Source organism: Macaca nemestrina, chromosome 1 (genome assembly GCF_043159975.1).
Source record: "Macaca nemestrina isolate mMacNem1 chromosome 1, mMacNem.hap1, whole genome shotgun sequence".
In the NCBI taxonomy this organism is placed as follows: Eukaryota; Metazoa; Chordata; class Mammalia; order Primates; family Cercopithecidae; genus Macaca; species Macaca nemestrina.
In genome coordinates this window covers 221,093,482-221,108,738 of record NC_092125.1, presented here as the reverse complement: position 1 = coordinate 221,108,738, position 15,257 = coordinate 221,093,482, and the positions used below count along the sequence as shown (strand labels likewise).

At 47.3% G+C, this 15,257-nt stretch overlaps 1 protein-coding gene across 2 annotated transcripts; it reads left to right on the top strand.

Annotated features, from left to right (window-relative positions):
- The first annotated feature begins 1,932 nt into the window (after nt 1–1,932).
- Nucleotides 1,933–14,743, top strand: LOC105473192 (PRAME family member 20). Of its 2 annotated transcripts, XM_071072441.1 has the most exons (4): nt 1,942–2,223; nt 10,743–10,753; nt 11,548–12,129; nt 14,182–14,743. In XM_071072441.1, exons 1-4 carry the CDS (start codon nt 1,942–1,944, stop codon nt 14,741–14,743), a joined length of 1,437 nt encoding a protein of 478 aa, XP_070928542.1. The 2 variants fall into 2 exon arrangements, with proteins under 2 accessions (XP_011725155.2, XP_070928542.1); XM_011726853.2 differs by lacking the exon at nt 10,743–10,753 and having other exon boundaries at nt 1,933–2,234.
- Nucleotides 14,744–15,257: the final 514 nt, after the last annotated feature.

Below are 15,257 nucleotides of genomic sequence, written 5' to 3'. Positions count from 1 at the left end.
AGTGCAGTGGGGTGATCTCGGCTCACTGCAACCTCCGACTCCCTGGTTCAAGCAATTCTCCTGACTCAGCCTCTCAAGTAGCTGGGACTACAGGCGCCCGCCATCATGCCTGGATAATTTTTTTTTTTTTTTTTTTTTTTTTTTTTTTTTTAAGTAGAGATGGGATATCACTGTTTTCCAGGCTGGTCTTGAACTCCTGACCTTGGGATCCACCCACCTCAGCCTCCCAAAGTGCTGGGATTACAGGTGTGAGCCACCACACCCAGACTTCTTGACATTTTAAATACATATTTTGTGATTTTGTGTGCCCTTAAATTATAGTTCATAGACTTTGGGGTATTGTGATTTTACAAGTTAGGTTTTCCTTTTTACTAAAAGTTTTTTTTTGAGACAGGGTTTCACCTTGTCAACCAGGCTGGAGTGCAGTGGCGCAATCTCTGCTTCCTGGGTTCAAGCGATTCTCGTGCCTCAATCTTCCAAGTAACTGCAATGGCAGGTGCATGCCACCACACCCAGCTAATTTTTGTGGGCATTTTTTTTAGTAGAGACGGGGTTTCACCATGTTGGCCAGGCTAGTCTCCAACTCCTGACCTCAGGTGATAAAACGCTGTGGCCTCCTAAAGTGCTGGGATTACAGGTGTGAGCCACCACACCCGGCCCCTTCAATAAAAGTTTTAAAACATTGTATGTAATATATATATATATTATGTAATTACATTCTATGTAATATATATATATAGACATAGTCTTGCTCTGTCACTCAGGCTGCAGTGGAGTGGCCCGATCTCAGCTCACTGCAACATCCACCTCCCAGGTTCAAGTTATTCTCCAGCTTCAGCTTCCCGAGTAGCTGGGATTACAGGTGTGTACAACCATGCCCAGCTAATTTTTTGTATTTTTAGTACAGACAGGATTTCACCATGTTGGCCAGGCTGACCTCAATCTATCTGCCTGCCTTGGCCTCTCAGAGTGCTGGGATTACAGGCATAAGTCACCATGCCCAGCCATTTTTAATGGTTCATTTTTAATATGTGTAAGAGGTGTGTATGCAAACATCTCTGTCTTGCGAATGATGCATAACACTGTCACATAGCTTTCAAAGTTTCCCACTGAAATTTTCAATAATGAGGCTGGGACGGTGGCTCATGTGTGTAATCCCAGCACTTTGGCAGGCCAAGGCGGGTGGATTGCTTGACTATAGGAGTTCAAGACCAGCCTGGACAACATAGGGAAACCCATTGTCTTTAAAAAACGTCAAAAACTAAAAGGTTAGCTAGGCATGGTGATGCATGCCTGTGGTCCCAGCTGCTTGGGAGACTGAGGTGGAAGAATCCTCTGAGCCTGGGAGGTCAAGGCTGCACTGAGCGGAGATTGTACCACTGCACTCCAGCCTGGGTGACACAGCAAGACCCTGTCGAACAAAAAAAGAAAAGAAAAAAAAAGGAGGAAGGGAGGGATGAGGGAAAGAAGAGAGAGAGAAAGAGAAAGAAAGAAAGCTTAAATAATGAAAAGAAAACAAATGGAACCCATTCTAGGGATGCCCCGTGAATGTTCCCAACCAGCTAATTTGTAGGAACTGGGAACGTAGGCACGTAGGCTTGTGACACTCCCATTCCCAATGTTTTAGAACCTTGAGTAATTAGAAATTTCCCCCAAAGGTGGGAGGGGTTAGTTTTCAGGTTCCTCCAGGCTCACTAGTCACTGGATGGAGCACTGGATAGAGAGGAAGGGCTGGTGCGGGTCCTGCCTCCTCACTGCTTGGGAGACGCTCATGCTGATGCAGCAGAGGCAGAATGCTGGCTTTGTGGCCATGAGTACAGAGTAGAATTGGAGTAAACTGAGGACTCTTTCACCCTCGCCAGAGCAGTGACTTTGGCCCTGGGAGAAGATGAGATTGCCTTTTCTCTGCATTTGTCCTCTGGAACTTTTCCTTGCAGATTCATGAAGATGCGCATCCGGACTCCACCCAGACTCCTGGAGCTGGCGGGGTGGAGCCTGCTGAGGGACCAGGCCTTGACCATCTCCACCCTGGAGGAGCTGCCCACGGAACTTTTTCCCCCTCTGTTCATGGAGGCCTTCAGCGGGAGACACTGTGAGGCCCTGAAGCTGATGGTGCAGGCCTGGCCTTTCCTCCGCCTTCCTCTGGGGTCTCTGATGAAGAGGCCTTGCCCAGAGACCTTCCAAGCTGTGCTCGATGGGCTTGATGCACTGGTTACCCAGAGGGTTCGTCTCAGGTGAGGTGGCCCAGATGGGCTGGTGGGGAGGGCCCAGGTGTGCAACAGAAGGAACAGCTGGGTCATGAGGAGTGAGGAGGTCCAAGGGGGGCCCACAGGCTTCTGATGGTGCTGGTGAGGAAGCTCAGAGAGGCCTTGGCCATTGCCCAGCTCCTCAGGGAAAGGACTGCTCACCACACAGGGTCCACTGAGGTAACAGGAACCTCTCTTCTAGTGGCACTGAAAGGCACCACTGAAAGTGGGAAGTAGGCTGGGCACAGTGGCTCACACCTGTAATCCCAGCATTTTGGGAGGCCAAGGCAGGTGGATCGCCTGATGTCAGGAGTTGGAGACCAGCCTGGCCAACGTTGTGTCCAGAATCGGTTCCTGCCGGTGCGTTCGTAGTCTTGCTGAGTTCAAAAATGAAGCCACGGACCTTCGTGGTGAGTGTTACAGCTCTTAAAGATGGCACGAACCCAAAGAGTGAGTGGTGGCAAGGTTTATGGTGAAGAGCGAAAGGACAAAGCTTCCACAGCGTGGAAGGTTGCCGTGGAAGCAAGCAGGTTGCCACTGCTGACTGGGGTGGCCAGCTTTTATTCCCTTATTGTCTCCTCCCATGTTCCATTTCTGTCCCATCAGAGTTCCTTTTTTTCAATCCTCCCCATGATTGGCTACTTTTAGAATCCTGCTGATTGGTGTGTTTTACAGAGCACTGATTGGTGCATTTTACAATCCTCTTTGAAAATTCCCAAAGTCCCCACTCGACCCAGGAAGTCCAGCTGGCCTCACCTCTCAATCCCCCTCTAAACAGGACACCCCAGCTGCTGTTGGGAACTGGGTGGTGACCGCTCTAGCTACTTCCTGCTGGATAGAGGCAAAGAAGGAGCCCTGCAGTTGTAGCGTCCTCCAGAGGGGAACTCCCTAGGCCAGTCAAAGGGCCAGTGGGTCAGTCCAGAGGTTCTAGGTCGAAGTTGTGAGTACAGCTCATTTGGGGTTCCATTTGTAAGACTGTCTGTAGCTTGATGACCTTGATCCTGGAGGAAACAAATTTGACAAGGAGGTTAAAAATACAGGGCCCGAAGGCGAGTAATAACAAGATGGGTGTCACTGGCTGTAGAAAGGGGAGAAGCCAGGTCACCCAACTCCAGAGGTTGGTATAAGAGTTTGAAAGGCGTTGTCTGATTTCAGAAGCCTTTTCCTGTAAACACCGGGCAGCATCTCATACTACCCCTGACTGGTTAGTGTAAAAACAACACTCTTCTCCTAAGAAGGTGCAGAGTCCTCCTTTCTCAGCAATGAGGAGGCCTAGGCCTTGGCGGTTTTGGAGAGTCACTGCTGCCAAAGGGTCTATTTGGGATTGTAGAGTAAGGATAGATTTTGTTATTTCTTGCAAACTGCCTGAGAAATCCTTTGAGTGTGGTAGTAGGATAATGAATTAGATAAACTAGCTATTCTGGTTCCTGTAGCTGTGGCCATTCCTAACCCTATAAGTAGGGTTATTAGTTGTATGGCCCTGTACTGACAGACTTGAGCTTTGAGGGGCACTGATGGGGTCTGATTTCCTGGAGGCAATGTCAATGTTGGGACTTAGGAAGACTAAGGTGCAGGTGCCTGTCCAGTTAGTGAGGAGGCAGATATAGGTTGAAATTCCATATTCTTATGGAATATGCCTTGGCTGGGTAGGCAGAACTGGTTGTGTACGTTAAAAAGCAGTGTGAGTTTGTTGTTTTCAGTTTCCCATACTCCTAGAGTACTTGCCAAGGTAGCTCCTGTGAGCGGCTGGAAAGGGGCGTTGGGAGCAAACTGAGTGGCTCCCTGTGTTCTATTTTCTCATTGGAGAATAAAAATTTTGTATCTACTAGGAAGCATTCAAGAAAGTAATTGAAAGAGGGGATGAGAAGGCATTCACTAGTGGTGGGGGCATTGCTGCAGGGGGGTCTAGGGGTGAATGGTCATGCAGGGAGTATGTTTGCCATTACCAAACCCGGACTGTTTGTTAAGCAGGGAGGAGGTGATGGCTTTTGGGGTCCCTGAGAAGCAGACAAGCCATCTGAATGGAGCTGTTTGGGTGACTCAGAAGTCACTATGATCAATGGGGACTTGAAGCTGTAGGGTGTAATTACTCTGATGGGGTGGTATGCCCCAGGGGCAGGCCTGATAACAGATTGGGTTGGATGGATAAAGGGACTTGGAAAGTTAAGACGGTATTCATGGTTACAGGGCCGCGTATGGATTTTTCATTGCTCATGTAACAGGTGAGGTTGGAAATGTAAGAGCATAAAAACTGGATTGTGCATCCTGTTAGGGTATTTTTGGTCCTATCAGAGATGGGGAAGTCGGCTAATGATTGCATATTTAGAAGTTGGAGAGGGTCTTTTCCTTCATAACGGGGGTGGTAAGTTAAGTTAGTAAAGACCCAGTTTTTTGCGGTAATGGGAGCGTCAACGAAGCAGTGGCTGATAGAGAGATACAAAGCCAACAGTCATTTGCCGGGGAAGGATTGGACTGGTTTAACAGAAAGTGGGTTGAGAGTCTTGTAGAGGTATATAAGTTTTCAATTATTATCTTTTTTTTTTTTTTTTTTGAGACGGAGTCTCTCTATGTTGCCCAGGCTAGAGTGCAGTGGTGCGATCTCGGCTCACTGCAAGCTCCATCTCCCGGATTCACACCATTCTCCTGCCTCAGCCTTCCAAGTAGCTAGGACTACAGGCACCCACCACCAAATCCAGCTAATTTTTTGTATATTTAGTAGAGACAGGGTTTCACCGTGTTAGCCAGGATGGTCTTGATCGCCTGACCTCGTGATCCGCTCTCCTCCGCCTCCCAAAGTGCTGGGATTACAGGCGGGAGCCACCGCGCCTGGCCTTCACTTATCTTTTTAAGGAGGAAGGGGTTTTTCCTCAGGATCAGTTGTAGGAGCCTTTTTAGTCTGGGATGTTTCCTTCCAAAATAGGAGACACAAGTCCTCCAGTGGTTCACAGTTGTATTGAGGCTGATCTGGCTGATCTTGGGACTCCTGAGCTGAGGGTCCCATAGGTTCTTCAGGGAGTGTCCAAAGTTTAACTTGGCTGTGGTGAATGCAATATTCCACTCCTGCCACCTTGACTGAAGTAGGGGTAGAAATAATTACCAAGTATGGTCTTTCCCACAAGGAATTCATAGATGGGGAGGTAGAGGGGAGGGACTTGTCCAACACTAGATCTCCCGGTTGGAACAACTCTATTCCTTTGTCTCTGTGACATCCATCGGGTAGGTTTTTAAGGTTTTGTTGATATTTTGTCAAGGAAGTTATATCCTTGACCAGGTTGGCCATTTCCTGATCAAGTAGGAAGTCATTTGTGAGAAAATGTTGTCCATACAGTATTTCATATGGACCAAGCCCCATTTTGTGAGGAGAATTTTGGATTCTCAACAAGGCAGTGGGCAAGAGAGTAGGCCATGGGAGATGAGTTTCTTGTGTTAGTTTCCTTAAGTGTCTCTTGAGTGTTTCTTTTGCCTTCCCAACCTTCCCTGAGGATTGTGGCCTCCAGGTGCAGTAAAGGTGATATTGTATCCCTAGGGCCCTGGAAATTCCCTGAGGTATTATGGCTTTAAAAGCCAGATCATTGTCACTTTGGGGAAGCCCAAATCTAGGAATTATTTCATGAATTAGGACTTTAACCACTTCCTGAGCCTTCTCTGTCTTGCAGGAGAAGGCTTCTCTCCAATTTGTAGAGGTATCAACACAGACCAACAAGTATTGAAATCCCCTTGACTTAGGCATATGCGTGAAGTCTAACAATAATAATTGAAAACTTATATACCTCTACAAGACTCTCAACTTAACCCACTCTCTGTTAAACCAGTCTAACTGCCAGTCCTCTCTGGGATAGTGCCCTATTCTTTGTTCCCCCAGAGAGGCCTTATGATGAACCAAGGGATTATTCCTTTGGCACACCTCATAGGCTTTGACTACTTGTCAGATGGTCAGGAGGAGATTTTGCCCTGTAAATAGGGATTTGGCCATTTGATGAGTGCTCTCAATACCCATATGAAAAGTTTACTGGAGGGTCTTAAGTATTTACCACTGGCTGGCTTCGGGTATGAGTACCTTTCCCTCTTCTGTCGTTGACCACCCCGGGAGGAGAAAACTATGCCCCCATGAAAGTCCCCATTCTGTTTCTGTCGGGAAATACTGGGGCTTAATCTCTTGGAGAGGGTTGTTCCATACCAAGTGTGCTTCCACAGGAATTTCTAATGGGAGGTTCTGCCTGGCAGCAATTTTGGCCTCAGTGTCTGCCTGACAGTCTCCTTCTGCCTTTTCTCTTTACCTTTTTGATGGTTTCAGCAGTGTAAGACTGCCACCTCCTTGGGTTTTTGCACTGTGTGCAATAACTCCATGATTTCCTTGTGTTATTTAATGGGGGTTCCCCCAGAGGTTAGGCATTCCATTTCTTTCCATATTGCCGCATGGGCATGTATGATTAGATAAGCATACTTGCTATCTGTATACACATTTATTATTTTTTCCTTTCCCAGTTCTAACACTCGGGTAAGTGCCACTAGTTCTGCTAACTGGGGGCTGGTCCCTGGGGGAAGAGGCTTACTTTCAAGTACTGTTACGTCACTAACCATGGCATAACCTGCCCTTCGTATCCCATTCCCCACAAATGAGTTTTCATCGGTTTATGGGTTAAGGTCAGGATTGGCTAAGGGGATTTCTAAGAGATCCTCTCAGGCAGCATAAGTCTTGGCTACAATTTGTTTGCAGTCAGGCTCAATTGGTTCCCCATCCTCTGGGAGAAAAGTAGCCAGGTTGAGGGTCACTACGTGCATATTTGAAGCACCATTCCCTCAAAGAATAGCACCTGGTATCTAAGCAGGTGGTTGCCTGATAGCCATAAATTTCCTTTGGCACCTAGTATGCCATTTACATCATAAGTAGTCCAGTGAGATCCTTTCCTTGTATTATTTTGATAGCCTCTGATACTAAGATGGCCACTGCCGCAATTACCCGTAAACTGTGAGGCCAGCCTTTTGCTGCTACATCAGTTTCCTTACTTAGGCATGCCGCTGGTTGTGGGGTTCTCCCACAGTCTGAGTAAGGACTCCAAGAGCTATTCCCACTCTGTATGTGACATATACAGAGAAGTTTTGTCCTGTGGGAAGGCTTAAGGCTAGAGCTTGTACTAGGGCCTGCTTTAAGGTTTTGAAGGCTGTTTCTGCCTCTGGTTGCCATCCTACTAGATGAGTATATAGAGGAATTACTGTCTTATTGATGGCACTAGGTCTCCACTGAACATTTGGTTTTTGCACTCCTAGAATTGGGGTGTTGCAGGGACTGCTGCATTTTCTTACTAAGACTTGAATTTTTAAATGTCTAACAATATCCTGCAATCCTTTACGAGCTTCAGGCCTTAAGGGATATTGCCTTTGATAAGGAAAAGTGTTGGGTTCTTTTAGCCTGATTTGGACTAGGCGGGCATTTTTTACCCTTCCAAATTGTCCTTCCAATGCCCAGACTTCAGGGTTGATTCCCTCCTCAAGTCAGGGTTGAGGACAACAAATGGCTAACTTGTTCCCCATATTCATATAGATAATAGCTCTAGCTTTGGCTAATATGTCCCTCCCTAATAAGGGTGTGGGACTTTCAGGCATAACAAGAAAGGCATGTGAAAAGAGCAAAGTCTCCCAATTACAACTGAGGAGGCGGGAGAAATACCTGGTTACAGGCTGTCCCAGGATTCCTCGGATGGTAATGGACCCTGAGGACAGCCATCTAGGGCAGGAGATTAACACTGAGAAAGCTGTGCCAGTGTCCAGGAGGAAGTCAATTTCCTGGCCTTCAATGGTTAAACTTACGCAGGGCTCAGTGAGGGTGATGATATGAGCTGGCGCTTGCCCCAGGTGCCCTCAATCCTGTTGTTGGATTATCTGGTTGGGGGCTTCTGGCCCAGAGAACCTTTGTCCTCTGGGGCAGTTTGCCTTTCAGTGATTGCCTTGGCATAGTGGACATAGGTGAGGGGGTGTCTTGTTTCTCATTGGACAAATGTCCTGGCAAACCACACTGATAAAAAAGCCTTACCAGATGATTGGTCTGCTCCATTTTCTGTCCTCTCTGAACCACCAAGGGTTGTTTGTCTGAGGACCATGACTAAGGCTGTGGCCTTTCTCTTATCTTGTTTTTCCTTTTTGAACTGTACCTCTTGGTCCCTATTATAGAACACCAAGGTTGCCAGGTTGAATAAAGCCTCGAAATTTTGTCCAGGGCCCCAGGCTAACATTTGGAGTTTTTTTCCTGATATCTGCAGCTGATTAGGTAATAAACTTAGGATCAATTGACCCTTGAGGGAGTCAGATGACAAAGGAGTATATTTTCTTAAGGCCTCCCATAGGTGCTTGAGGAAGGCAGTAGGATTTTCTTCCTTTCCCTGAGTTATGGTGGACATCATTGAATAATTTATGGGGTTTTTCCCATTTCTCCTTAGTCCTTCTAAAACACAGGTCAACAGATGTTTGCGACTCCAGTCCCCATGATCTGAGTTGAGGTCCCAGTGGGGATCCATACTGGGGATGGCTTGCTAACCAGTAGAGAATTTGTCCCTTTCTTCAACTGTCATTCTATTATTTACTTGACTAAGATACCAGGTATCTCCAAACTCTCAGGCTGCAGCTAGAGCCACATTTTTTTCATTTAAGGCCAGGGTTTGATCTAACAATAGCATGATATCTCTCCAAGTGAAGTCAAAGGTTTGCCCTGGACCCTGTAGGACATCTATATACCTATCAGGATCATCTGAAAACTTCCCCAGGTCTACCTTGATCTGCTTTAAATCAGAGAGAGAGAAGGGGACATGTACCTGAATTGCCAAATTCCCCTCTCCTTACAGCTTGAAGGGGTCATAACTGATAGCCTGGGATGGGAGATTGTGGTCCCTTGGAGACTTCTTTTCTTGTTTCCTTCTGGGTGGGGGAGATTAGAGGAGGCTCATCATTAATAGGAAGGAGAGCTGTAGGGAGGCTAGGATATGGGTGTAAGCTGAGAGGTCCTCCTGTGGAATGTAGATTGCAAGCTTTGCATAGTTGTGGATTATCCTTCAATGAAAAGAAAGCTTGGACATAAGGTATTTCACTCCATTTGCTTTCCTTCTTGCAGGAAAGGTCAAGCTGCAGGATAGTATTGTAATATATACTTCCCTCAGGTGGCCATTTTTCCCTCTCAGAGAGATAATAATGGGGCCAGGCTGTAGTGCAGAAAAAAATAAGCTGCTTCTTTTTCAGGGTTTGTGGGTCAAATTGGTCCCAATGGCTTAGAATGTATTTCAAGGGTGAGCTTGTTGATGCCTGAGTGTTTCCTATCTAAAACAGAAAAAAACCACCTGCGATTTTGGTCTATTTTTTCCCCCACCCAAGAACCCACAATGGTCCCTGAACCCTGCTGTTCGGAATAGTTGTACTCACCGAAGCAGCAGCGGAAACACCTGTTTTCCTCCTGACCATAAAAAGGACTGAGGAAGGTTGGATTTAGTGGCCTTTACCAACACATTCTCAAAAACCTGCACCCTTGCCATTCCTCTTAAACGACAAAGAGGACCAAGAAAGGTCGGATTTAGTGGCCCTTACCAATGCATTCTTGAAAACCTGCTAATTAGTCCTAAGCTTTTTCTCCTGTTGATATTGGGACCCTACCCTTGTCTTATAAAGATGATATTTCTCAAGTGGAGGACCATACCCTGAGGGAGGGAAGGGATCTCCAGGGTTGGAAGAGTGATGCCTTTTGTCCTCACTTCTCATCATATGACTAGGAAGGCTATCCCCCTCAATTTTGGAGTCTATAATTTCTGAGGCTCCCCATATCCTAGCTTCAGGAATAGCCTTTGTTAGACCTGCTAGTCTGAGGAGGGATCCTAAAATTCCAGATTGTCCCCCTCACAACAGGGCTGTGGGCAAAAATTGTCTTTCTGATTGGTGAGCCTAGGTGCCTAAAGAAGGGAACAGTGTCTTGAAATTTATATTAGAAATAATCCTTATAGAAGAAACTAGAAGAGCACCAGGGACAGGAAGTGGTTTCTAGATGCAGGACTAGCCTCGGAAAAAGAAGTGGGAGGAAGTTTGTCTGACAGGCATTAGGACCCAGGAGGCAAGGGTCAGGGTAGATAGGATAGATGGGCAAGTCTCACTTGGGCAATGTAACTTTGAGAGCTCCACTCATGGCTTCAGGGTTAACCAACTTTTTTGTTGGGACCCCGGAGCTGAATGGCTTTCCTGTCTGTTGACCCTCAGTTCAGCCCAGAAATGCAGGAAAAGTAGAAGCTGGTTTCAGGAAAACCAATGCTCCCAACTCCAAAGAGTCAGGGGGTGTTAGCAGGCCCTTTCCCAGAAAGCCTGACACCCATGTCTTTAGTCCAGCAGCTGCGCTAGTCACTTTTAACCAGCTGATAGGTGCCCAGTAATTAGCCCCCGAATTCTAAGGAAAAATAGGACAGAATAGCAAGTGAAAGGGGTCTGATGGTACTCATCATGTGGTGAGATCCTGGACGAGCCCCCAAGATTTGTCCAAAGTTGGTTCCTGCCGGTGGGTTTGTGGTCTCGCTGACTTCAAGAATGAAGCCGCAGACCTTGAAGTGATTGTTACAGCTCTTAAAAATGGCACAGATCCAAAGAATAAGCAGTAGCAAGGTTTATTGTGAAGAGCATAAAGACAAAGTCTCCACAGCATGGAAGGGAACCCAAGTGGACTGTCACTGCTGGCTGGAGTGGCCAGCTTTTATTCCCTTATTGTCCTCTCCCATGTTCCATTTCTGTCCTATCAGATTGCCCTTTTTTCAATACTCTCCACTATTGGCTACTTTCAGAATCCTGCTGATTGATGCATTTTATAGAGCGCTGATTGGTGCATTTTACAATCCTCATGTAAGACAGGAAAGTTCCCCAAGTACCCACTCGACCCAGGAAGTCCAACTGGCCTCACCTCGCAACATGGTGAAACCCCGAATGAGTTAAAAATACAAAAATTAGCTGGGCATGGTGGCAGACACCTGTAATCCCAGCTACTTGGGAGGTTGAGGCAGGAGAATTGCTTGAACCCAGGAGCTGGAGGTTGCAGTGAGCTGAGATTGCACCACTGCACTCCAGCCTGGGCCACAGAGGAAGACTTTATCTCAAAAAAAAAAAAAAAAAACAAAACAAAAAACAGTGGAACTGGGCAGGATTCAAGGGTAAACCAGTGTGGAGAAAAGTCAGAGAGAGGGAGAAGAAGCAGGGAGGAGGAGGAGAGGAGCTGATATCCAGGATGTGAAGTATAAGTTCAGAAGTGAGTCCTTACATTCTTAGCTTCTCTTCTATTTTTCCACAGGAGGTGGAAACTTCAAGTGCTGGATTTACAGGATGTCAGTGAGAACTTCTGGATGGTTTGGTCTGAAGTCATGGCCAGTGGGTGCTTACCAAATGATATGTGGAACAGAAAACCAGTGCAGCACTGTCCAAGGATGAGAGGACAGCAGCCCTTGACAGTGTTCATAGACCTTTGCCTCAAGAACAGGACTCTGGATGAATGCCTCACCTGCCTCTTTCTATGGGTCAAGCAGAGGGAAGGTTTACTACACCTGTGCTGTAAGAAGCTGAAAATGTTGGGAATGCCCTTCCACAATATCAGAAACATCCTGAAAATAGTCAACCTAGACTGTATCCAGGAGGTGGAAGTGAATTGCAATTGGACACTACCCGTCCTGGCAGAGTTTACCCCTTACCTGGGCCAGATGAGGAATCTTCACAGGCTCATTCTCTCTGATGTGGACGTCTCTCACTACATTTCCCCAGAGAAGAAGAAGGAGTTTGTTACCCAGTTCACCTCTCAGTTCCTCAAGCTGTGCTACCTCCAAAAGCTTTATATGAACTCTGTTTCTTTCCTTGAAGGCCACCTGGACCAGCTGCTCAGGTGAGGAAGGGTGGTGAGCTTTCTCTGCAGACCACAGCAGAGCCTTTCTTGTTACAGTGGGCATCTACTGTGAGCCAGCCTATGAGGATGTAACAGTAAAGGGGACACTAGAATGTCAGTGCATTTCCCTGTTGGAAGCTCTGTCCTGAAATGGGTATCACACATTCATCCCAATGAAGACAGAGGAATCAGCTGGGGTAGATGCTATAGAGAGGCTGCCATGCTAGGAAACTAGCTACTGGAGGGTTCAGATTTAGTGAGGGTGCATTTGTGAATTCTTCCTGAGGATGTGTGTCTAAGTTAAGATGATGAGAAATAGGCCAGGGATGTTGGCTCATGCCTGTAATCCTAACACTTTGGGAATCTGAGGCAAGAGGATAATTTGAGCCCAGGAGTTTAAGACCAGTCTGGGTAACATAGCAAAGACCCATGCTAATAAAAGAATAAATAAAAAATATAAACAGATAATTTTGCTTTTTCTAAGATGAAATTTCACTTTTATCACCCAGGCTGGAGTGCAGTGGTGTCATCTCGGCTTGCTGCAACCTCTGCCTCCCGGGTTCAAGCAATTCTCCTGCCTCAGCCTCCTGAGTAGCTGGGATTACAGGTGTGGGTCACCACACCTGGTTAATTATTTTTGGGAGAGGCAGGGTTTCACCATATCGGCCAGGCTGGTCTCAAATTCCTGACCTCAGGTGATCCACCCACTTCAGCCTCCCAAAGTGTCAGGATTACAGGCGTGAGCCACCACACCCGACCCAAAAACAAGATAATTGTTTTTTTGTTTTTTTGGGTTTTTTTGAGACGGAGTCTTGCTCTGTCGCCCAGGCTGGAGTGCTGTGGCTGGATCTCAGCTCACTGCAAGCTCCGCCTCCCGGGTTTACGCCATTCTCCTGCCTCAGCCTCCCAAGTAGCTGGGACTACAGGTGCCCGTCACCTCGCCCGGCTAGTTTTTTGTATTTTTTAGTAGAGACAGGGTTTCACTGTGTTCGCCAGGATGGTCTCGATCTCCTGACTTTGTGATCCGCCCGTCTTGGCCTCCCAAAGTGCTGGGATTACAGGCTTGAGCCACCACGCCTGGCCAAAAAACAAGATAATTGTTAAGAAGATGATGGGAAGTGGGGAAGTGAAGTGGGCACTGAAGAGGGGAACGCTCAGCAAACCTGCACGTCTCAGAATATAAGCTCTGTGCTCAACAGCTTGGTGAACATGAATTACCCATCTCTAATTCCCTGTCCTAATGGTTGTTTTGAGTTCCAGGTAAATTAATTACCTGAGAAATGCATGATTCTGAAACAGAGGGTCACGGAGCAGGCACAAAGAATGATGAAAGAGATAGACGGTTTGCTGATGATACAGGCATGTCAGGGACTCCTGCAGCCTGCCCACCCCAGCTGATGTTGCAGGATCCTGCCTGGATTTGTCCTGATGCCTGCATCTCCACTGGGCTCCTGTAGCCCACATAATGTGTTTTTCTGCCTGACAGATGAGGAAAGGGAGCTTTAGGGATTCTGTGAACTTGATCCATTCCTATAAATGATGGTGAAAAGACTCAGCCTGAAATGGAATTTTTATTTCTTTTTCTTTTGAGACAGAGTCTCGCTCTGTCACTCAGGCTGGAGTGCAGTGGCATGATCTCTGCTCACTGCAACCTCCACCTCCTGGGTTCAAGCGATTCTCCTGCCTTACCCTCCCAAATAGCTGGAATTACAGGTGTCCGCCACTATGCCCAGTTACTTTTTGCATTTTTAGTAAAGACAGGGTTTTGCCATGTTGGCCAGGCTGGTCTCAAACTCCTGACCTCCAGTGATCCGCCTGTCTCAGCCTCCCAAAGTTCTGGGATTACAGGTGTGAGTTACTGTGCTGGGCCTAAAATGGAATTGATCTCAGTGGCAAAGCTCTTCATCACGCAGCATCCTAAGTGTTGACCAGACAATCAGAATGACCCTGGGCTTGGGCAAAATGGTCTTCGTCCTTCACCTTGACATTCCCCACCACCCTCAACTCACCCCTACAATTCCCCAGAACTAACTTCTTGCTCTCTCTCCCCAGCTGTCTGAAGACCTCATTAAAGATCCTCGCAATAACTAACTGTGTGCTTTTGGAATCAGACTTGAGGCATCTGTCCAAGTGCCCGAGCATCCGTCAACTAAAGACCCTGGACCTGACTGGCATCAGACTGGCCAATTTCAGCCTTGTGCCTCTCCAAGTTCTGCTAGAAAAAGTTGCAGGCACCCTTGAGTACCTGGACTTAGATGACTGTGGCATCGTAGACTCCCAAGTCAACACCATCCTGCCTGCCCTGAGCCGCTGCTTTGAGCTCACCACCTTCAGCTTCCGTGGAAATCCCGTCTCCATGGCCACCCTGGAGAACCTGCTGTGCCACACAATCAGATTGGACAATTTATGCCTGGAGCTGTATCCTGCCCCGCGGGAGAGTTATGATGCTGGTGGTACTCTCTGCCGGAGCAGATTTGCCCAACTTGGGGCTGAGCTGATGGGGAGAGTGAGGGATTTAAGGGAGCCCAAGAGGATCTTGTTCTGTACTGACTACTGCTCTCGCTGTGGCAACAGGTCATTTTATGACCTGGAGTTAGATCAGTGCTGCTGTTGAATACCTGCCTATTTGGGTAGATATATCCAACTCATTTTTCTGGACACCTAAAAACTAAAACCTAGGCCTTTCTGCACCCAGGCTGGAGTTCAGTGACACGATCCCCACTCACTGCAACCTCTGCCTCCTGAGTTCAAGCGATTCTCTTGCCTCAGATGCACCCACAGTAATGCTTCTTAAATATTTCAATGCCACATTTTAAAAGTTTCATCTAGGCTGGGCACGGTGGCTCATGCCTGTAATCCTAGCACTTCAGGAGGCTGAGATGGGTGGCTCACGAGGTCAAGAGGTGGAGACCTTCCTGACCAACATGGTGAAACCCCGTCTCTACTAAAAATACAAACATTAGCTGGGCGTGGTGGTGCACGCCTGTAGTCCCAGCTACTTAGGAGGCTGAGGCAGGAGAATCACTTGAACCCGGGAGGCAGAGGGTGCAGTGAGCCGAGATCGTGCCATTGCACTCCAGTCTGGTGACAGAGCGAGACTTTGTCTCAAAAAAATAAATACAGGCCGG

Coding starts and splice junctions, on each gene's coding strand:
- LOC105473192 (XM_011726853.2), top strand. CDS start 1,942: ATGAAGATGCGCATCCGGACTCCACCCAGACTCCTGGAGCTGGCGGGG. Junction 2,235..11,547: donor ACCCAGAGGGTTCGTCTCAG/GTGAGGTGGCCC, acceptor ATTTTTCCACAG/GAGGTGGAAACTTCAAGTGC. Junction 12,130..14,181: donor CACCTGGACCAGCTGCTCAG/GTGAGGAAGGGT, acceptor CTCTCTCCCCAG/CTGTCTGAAGACCTCATTAA.